Raw genomic sequence first — 7,909 nt, forward strand, 5'->3', positions numbered from 1 at the left:
AGCTGGTCCCGGGTAGGCGGGGCGTAGGCCCACCAAGAGGGACAGATCAAACCTCAGCAAGTCGCTGAAGATGTAGGCCACCATGGAAGACCTGCCTTGGCCCCGTGGTCAGTGCCAGAGGGCAGGCTGGGAGTGAGCCCGCGCCGTCGGGGGAAGGCTCTGAGCTAGGTCTCGGGGAGTGGTTGCGGGGGAACAGAGTGCCTGATGTGGGGAGCACAGATCAAGCTCCGAGGTGAGGAGCTAATGCTGGAGATGGGGCTGGACCAGCACGCGCAGGCTGCCCGGGAGAGAGGAGGTCATCTCAGCCACTCTCCGTGGGATGTTGAGTGCCTTCTGCAGCCTCGCCAGATGCCATCCGCTTGTTCGCCTCCCGTGAGGGGCGCACTCCTGTTCCTCCAGGGAAGCCTGTGGAACTCTGACTTACCTCCTGGAATTTCCCTCGCTGAACTAAGATGCCCTTTGATTCTATTCAGAGCAAGTCCAGGCCTTCTCCCCAAGAAGGAGCTTCAGAGATGGGGATTCAGTGTGCAGTGTGCTCCCAGGTCTGGCCCTGGCCGAGCCCAGAGTGCTCTGTAGGCTCCTTGCTGGACGGCCCGAGCTGTCCCTGCCCTAAGGCAGAGGGTGCATGATCCTCTGTTGATCGCCTGTTCTTCAGGTCCAACCTCATGGGCACTAAGTTCACCGTTTATGACAACGGAGTCAACCCTCAGAAGGCATCATCCTCTACTTTGGAAAGCGGAGCCCTGCGTCAGGAGCTGGCCGCTGTGTGCTACGTGAGTCGTGCATTTCTGGGTCTCTGGTCTCCAAGTTAGACATGACACTGCGGACTTACCGCCCAGTCTGTGGGCTGTCCCATCTATCTTTGTGAGTAGACAGGACCGTATGGAGTTGGGCTGCCCTCTGTCGGAGTGGCCCCTGCCTGTCCTCAGAGCTCAGACCACAGATAGCCATCTGCCCGGGGGGCTCTGGGAAGCGGGCTGAGCTCTGTGCTGCCCAGCCTGGGAATCTCCAGGAAAGGAGGCGGCAGGAGGCCCGAGTTCTTGTCGGTGCCTCTCTCCACCCCTCCCTCCGGTACCTGGGCCCCCCGTGGGCTACAAGGCCCTTTGCATGGTCATCTCACGGAACGCACGACCTAAGAGCTCAGTCCTATTTCCTCTACTGTATAGATGAGGAAACTAAAGCTCAGAGGTTGGGTCACTTGCCAATGTCACACGCATAAGTGACCACACTGGAATGTAAATACAGGGAATTTTTCTACCTTATTTTAAAACGAGGGATTGTTACTGATTTGGGCCTGGGTAGTCTTGGAGGCCAATTGGGAAAGCCATAGCTGTTCTGTATGAGCCTGGGGTGCCACCTGCTGGTCACCTTTGGGGAGGTAGGCTGAATCTCTGAAAATGCTCATTGCGCCCCAGCTAATATTAATACTGTTCGAGGCACTGAGGATACAGTAGTGAACAAGAGACGTAAATTTATACCTTTATGGGACTTAAACCCCTAGTGGGGGAGACGAGCTGTAAAACGTACTTATAAGCAAAACAAATGTGACTAAGAAACAATAAAGCAAGGAAATGCTCACGTGTGTGTAAGCTTTTAGTACGGATGGCAGGGAGGGCCTCCTGGAGGTAGCACGTGGGTAAAGGCCGGAAGGAAGGGAGAGCCAGCCACGCAGGTGTAGTGGAAAACAGCCAGTGCTAACTAATGTCCTGAGTGATGGGCGTGTGTGGGGAATAGTGAGAGGGCAGAGCGAGTGCAGAGGAGAGCAGGTGGTGGGGAGAGGAAGGTAGTGGTGCCATACCACGTGAGGCCTCGCAGTCAAGGTAAGACCTTCAGCTGTTAATCTGTGTGAACAGTGGAGGCAAAGGATGTGACAACGGGACCACTCGCCGTGTGAACGGATGGGGGCAGGGCAAGGTCAGAAACCAGGAATCCAGATAAAGGCTAGTACTGTGACCTCGGGGAGAGGCGGTGCTGGTAAAAAAGTGGTTGAGTTCCAGACAGAATTTGCAGGTAGGGGTGACGTCATCCGCTGATGGATTAGAAGTGGGTGTGAGAAAAAGGAGTTAAGAATGACTTGAAGTAGGTTGCCTGAGTAAATGGAAGAACTGAGTTGTTAAGCGAGGAAGGCGATGGGGAGGCGCCAGTTTGGGCAGAGTGCAGACTCGGGAGCTCAGTTCTGGACGGGTGAAGTGTAGAGATGCCTGTCAGCCGCTCAGGTGGAGACGGTGCAAACGAGCTCGTCAGCTCTAGTCCCTTCTTCCCAGTCTCTCCCTTAGGTACGTAGAGTCCTCAGACGGCCGGTGTTGAGTCCTCTCTTTCCCCCCCAGGAGACAAACGTCTTGGGTTTCAAGGGGCCTCGGAAGATGAGTGTGATTGTCCCAGGCATGAACATGGTTCACGAGAGAGTCTCCATCCGGCCACGAAACGTGAGTCTCTGTGCGCCCCCGTCATCCCAGCGGGTGCATGCACTTCCAGGAGCAGAACTGAGCTGCTGGGTGTCTGTCGGAGACGCAGCGTAAGAAGCCAGGGCTCTAGGTGGAGGTCTAGGGAGATGGAAGGACTCCGCCCCCAGGGCTGATCCCTTTTTAGGGCGGTCCTGTGGCCAAGGCCTGGGGCCGGGCCCGACTCAGGCCAGGCTGCCTTCCCAGGAGCATGAGACGCTGCTGGCACGCTGGCAGAATAAGAACACGGAGAGTATCATCGAGCTGCAAAACAAGACCCCTGTCTGGAACGACGACACGCAGTCCTACGTACTCAACTTCCATGGGCGCGTCACACAGGCCTCTGTAAAGAACTTCCAGATCATCCATGGCAACGACCGTGAGTGTTTCTGCCCTTCCTCTTGATTGTCCCCATGACACCCGGGCCTTTAGCTCAGGGTTCAGCTCACCCAGCCCTGCCTTCATAGGCCAGAGCTCAAGGATGTGGGTTATATGGCTTTGATCCGAGGTCAGAAATTCTCTGACCCTGTGACTGGGAGGCCCGTGGAAGAGCCTTCTTCGGAGCCGTACCCCTAGATTCAGTGCGCTCAGCGGAGTCTCCGGTGCGGGAACGCCCTCTGAACGGACCTCTTCTCTTCTTCTCTGTCCCTCGGTATTTGTGTGCCTCTCATTCTCCTCTGTCATCTGCTCCTCCTTTCCACCACTGCTCCTCATTGTCTTCCCTCCTTTGGGCATCTGTGCTTCTCACATTCTCTGCCCACTGTGACTCGTCTGTCTGTCTGTCCTCCTCTGCACTGTCACTGCGCTGTGCTGCGTGCGCGCCCGGCTCCAGCGGACTACATCGTGATGCAGTTTGGCCGCGTGGCGGAGGACGTGTTCACCATGGATTACAACTACCCACTGTGCGCGCTGCAGGCCTTTGCCATCGCCCTGTCCAGCTTCGACAGCAAGCTGGCCTGCGAGTAGAGGGCCTCCTTGTGCCCTTCGGGGTTGCCCAGCCTGGAGCGGAGTCGTCTGCCTGCAGAGACAGCCCTGCTTACCCTCTCTCTGTACATAGGCCTCCTGCCAGACGAACCTTCAGCTCTCAGCGGCTCCCTGGCCCAGCCGGCTCGGACCTGGCTCCCCTGCCTCCACCGCTGAGACAGAGGACTAGGTGGGAGAGGTGTGTGTGTGAAGGGGCCAGCATGAACTCTTCCTGTGCCCCAAGGTCCGTACGCACACCCCCGCTCTTGAGTTCATATCCTGCTGCAATCGTGTTTGCCACGCTGGGCGGCCTCTTCAGCTGGGAAGGTAGGAAGAAACGTGGGGGGAGAAGAAGCACAGTGCAGGGCTGCTGCGGTCCAGCCATCCACTCAGTCTAGGAGTCAGGTGACAACCGTTCCCCAACAGTGCAGGGCATAGTATGGGTGTGTATGTGTGTGGTGGGTACATCGGTTTTACACAAAAGGGCTAGGATCGGCTTCCAGGCCCTTTGCTAACTCCAGAAAGTCCTCTGACTTCGGAAGGCTTCGGCCAGGCTAGGAGAAGTTATGGGGGTTTGGGAAAGGTGAGTGGCAACACCTTGTTAGGACTGCGGGGGCCTGGCTACGGCTGTGGGAATTGGTTGGTGGCCTAGGGTTCCCGTTCATTTGATTTCTCTAGGTTTTCTCTGCACAGAGGCACCAGGCGGCCAGAGGTCTTAGAGGCCAGGGCCTGCAGGACCCAGGCTCAGCTTGCAGGAGGTTCACGGACCAGGTTCCCTGGACCGGGGCTATGTTGGGAGGCCCGTCAGCCCGAGGAGCTTTCTGCTGAGCAGCTCCTGCACAGTGCCCGGGAAACGTGGACAGGGCCGGGGGCCGCAGGCTCAGCGTGCAGCCAGGTAGGCATGCCTGGGACCGCGGCCAGCAGCGCGCCAGCCCTAAGCCAGGGCGTGGTCCAGGAAGAAAGTCTAGCTCCAGGGGCCCTGGCCTGTGTCTCGCACCCCTTGTGCTCAGCCTAGGTCATGGCTGCTGAGGACTTCACGCATGTGGTTCTTCTGGGATGGGAATGGGGCAGGGAGTATATCAGAACCACGAGAGAGGACAGGTGGCAGGAGCCTTAGAGATGAACTAGGACAATGTGTCACGTTAGGTGAATCCCATTTAGAAGATGGACTTGCACCGGTCAACTAGCTGCTCGGTGGCAGAGTTCAGAACTTCCACTCCTTCGATTTCTTCGTCCCTACCGTCCCCTGAGAAACTGCTCTGGTTCTCTGGCCTTCCTGGGACCCCGGTCCGCACGCCCGCACTCTTTTGCCCGATTACAGAGATGTAGAGATGTTGGACTTGATGTATGAAATTGAAACCGTTTCAGCGGGCAATTGGGCGGTTCCCTGCTGAAAGCTGGCTTTTTGAACATCAGTCCGAGCAGGACCGCCCTGCGTCTGGCTTCTCCCCGAGGGCAGGCCCTGCCGAGGCCCTTGCGCCTTCCTCGGTTTGGGTGTGGTGGCTGAGGCGTGTGTGTTCCCGGGCTGGGCCTGATCTCCACCCTCCTCAGATGGCACCCCGACCCGGAACACTTGGGAACGCTAAGCCCTTGCCGGACCCTGGCAGAGGCTACTGGCCCAGATGGAGGTCCGAAATCAGTGGGAAGTAAGCAGGGGTTGTTCCTCCCTTCAGAGTAGATGTGCTTAGAAAGGCTGCATAGAAATTTTTGTTTTAAGTAAGTCCTACTTGAATCATTTGATTGAGGCTCCGTAGTGAGGGGAGTTGTTTTGACCCAAGTGGAAGTAGGAGTGTGTCCTCGTTTCCTTAGAAGCTCAGATTTCCTACGTGGAGCGCTCAGAGCAAGGTGCAGCCGTTCTGGCGGGGCTCCGTGCGAGGCCCCTCCACGGGTCCAGTTTCTGGACCACTCTTGGGGTCGTTCTGAGGGCACTAGACTTTTTTATACTGGGGCCAGTCCACTTTTCCAGTCCTAGTTGGGCTCTTTCTTACCCTTGTGACCGGGAGGAGACCTGCTGACATTTGGGATGCTGGAAGCTAGATGTCTGAAGTCTAGTTTAAGCTGTTTCTCTGGGTCTTGGATTCTTAAGTAGAATGGGCTGGTTCGAGAGCCTAGAGGGAGGGAGGGAAGCCGTGTGGAAAAGGCAGAAGCACAAGGGCAAACTCTCGTAGCCTCCATTCCATTGACTATGGGGGGGGGTGGTGGTGGTCAGGAACATGGCTTCAGCTTCCCAGCCTGAACGTGGGGGAAGGGAGCTCAGCGGCCAAACTCTGTTGGGCACTGAGTGACAAGAGCAGTTGAGTCAGCTGCTCGAGACCCAGCTTCACAAGGTCTGTTCTCAAGACCCCATTCCTGGTGATGCTGGTTTCCCTGACCACTGGCCTCCTAGCCATGGGCCCAAAGACTCAAAATGCTGCCAAGGCCCCTGGAGACCACCTGGGCTTAGGATCTCCCGGGGTAAGAGCGCTTGTCCTTCATACCCTCTACCCAGATGGGCCTTGAGTGGGCCGGGAACTGGATGATGGAATGAGCAAGCCCTAAGGGTGGTGGGCAGCTGGGACCTCAGGCAGCTCCTGTCACTGCTCCTGGGGCCACACCCTCTTCCCCCAAGCAGCTCTTCCGTCGAGCAGGATGTTCACTTCCCCACTCTTCTCCAATTCTAGCTTCTCTTTCCTTCTGGCTCCAAGGTGCTCTGTGTCTGTCTGCGTGTCTGTCTGTGTGTATTTGGGGAAAAGGGCAATCTGCAAATCACCAACTGAGGTTTCTTACTATGATCATGTCTAAAGATGAGTAGGAAAGGAATAAGGATATTATGATCACCTGTGGATTTTGTTCGTTCATTTCATGCTCTTTGGTCAGAAAGTAAACCTGGGAAAGTACCAGGTCTTTCTTGGGAGAAAGATTAGGAGGATACCATCTAAGAAATTTTAGTTTTTCAGTTCCATTTTGCATTACCTGAAGAAATTGATATGTGACATGCAGGCTTTTGGATGATGAACATATTCTAGTGAATGTGCCTTAAAAATCACGACACTAGTTCAGAAGGAGCAGGTAAGGTCCAGACACATGCTGCAGACAGGTGCTAGAAGCCAGCGAGTGTGAAAATTTGGAGTCTGTGTCCTTCAGTGACCAAAAGGGCAACAAAATTACAGAAGCAGAAGCTCGTCTTTGGTCTGGAAATAGAGTATTTACCTCTGAGGAAGTTTACGTTTAGAGGAAATTCTAAATTTAACAAGCAGCAGTAATGATTTCAAGCCTAATAAGGACGTGCTTTCCTCCCAGCGGGGTCTGCGGGGAGGGGAGCCGCCGGGCTGGCCGTGGCTCTGTTCTGCAAGCACAAACTCCCAGCCGGAGTCCCTGGTGTCCCCGCACCGCAGCAGCCCTGGCCTTCCCCTCGCCAGCACTCTCTGCCCCAGCTGGGCTCTACATGTGACCTCAGGATACCAGGTGGCCCTCAGAGCACACTTTTCCAGAGAGCCCGAAGGGTCTGCTGTGTCGTGGGGCCCAGCGTCGAACGGCAGCGGCCCCCAGGAACAGGCCAGGGCTCGGGCTCGGGTTCGTACTGGTTCCCTGTCGTTCTGTACCTCCAGTTTGCAATCTTGTCGTCTCAGGATCTGGGGGGCGAGGCACAGCAGAAGTGTGGGCATAGATTAGTTTCCTGACCAAGGTGAGAGGCACGTCGGTCTTCTAGAGAGCACTGCTGCACTTAGCTGTGTGATTCGGAGCGAAGCACGTGATTCTCCTAGGTGGTTTTCTCATCCGCACACTGAGGAGGCTGGGCTGTCAAAGCTGTCAGTAAGAATCAGGGTGAATGAAAACTGGATCCTTGCTTTCATCACTACCTTTTCTGGTTCATCACTGTGCCTTTTTTCTTTCCTCAGAAACATGTCACACCCGTCCCTCTCTTCTGTTCGACTGCCCCTCTCCCTTCCCCCATCAAGGTCCAGGCAGAGCTGCAGATGAGGCCAAGAGCCAGAGTTCCCCAGAGCGTAATTTCGAGTGGCTTAGAAAGGGAAGCCTGCCTCTGGCCTCCTGAATCCTGCAGCGTTTCAGAGGGGACTTGGTCAGGATGGGCGGCACTTCTCTTGCTGGGAGCATCCATTTAGCCAGTTTTCCTAACGCCTAGAATGTGTATGTCCATTTGCACAAGATTGTCTTTTCCTGTTCTGGAGTGGTCATTTTATTTTTGTTCCAAATTATCTGGAGTTTTAGACAAACTTGCAAAACTGTGCTTTTATTAAGTGACTTTTTGAATAAACTCTTTGGTATTCTTGAGCAACTGTATTTATTTAGTGGTATGTGCAATGACAAAGCTGGTGTCCCCGTGCTGACAGTATGTGTTGTAGAGCTCAGTGTGCGTCTAAGTACAGACCGTACAGCAACACATTAAACTTGAACTGTTTCAACTGCTGTGCACTTTTTTTTCCTATAAAAGGGGAGAAAACATTTCTTACCTACAAATGTTTTCCTACATCAGTTCCGTCTGTCCTAAGAGCCTGGGGGTGGGG

The 7,909-nt window shown here is 55.1% G+C and overlaps 1 protein-coding gene across 2 annotated transcripts; it reads left to right on the forward strand.

Annotated features, from left to right (window-relative positions):
• Positions 1–23: 23 nt before the first annotated feature.
• Positions 24–7,676, forward strand: LOC117803383 (tubby protein homolog). 2 transcript variants are annotated; one of them, XM_034666520.1, is made up of 4 exons: positions 24–773; positions 2,328–2,426; positions 2,649–2,820; positions 3,499–7,676. In XM_034666520.1, the coding sequence occupies exons 1-4, from the start codon at positions 666–668 to the stop codon at positions 3,579–3,581; spliced, it is 462 nt and encodes a 153-aa protein (XP_034522411.1). In that variant the 5' UTR covers positions 24–665; the 3' UTR covers positions 3,582–7,676. The 2 variants fall into 2 exon arrangements, with proteins under 2 accessions (XP_034522411.1, XP_034522410.1); XM_034666519.1 differs by having other exon boundaries at positions 572–773; positions 3,274–7,676.
• Positions 7,677–7,909: the final 233 nt, after the last annotated feature.

Source organism: Ailuropoda melanoleuca, chromosome 8, assembly GCF_002007445.2.
Source record: "Ailuropoda melanoleuca isolate Jingjing chromosome 8, ASM200744v2, whole genome shotgun sequence".
Lineage (NCBI taxonomy): Eukaryota > Metazoa > Chordata > Mammalia > Carnivora > Ursidae > Ailuropoda > Ailuropoda melanoleuca.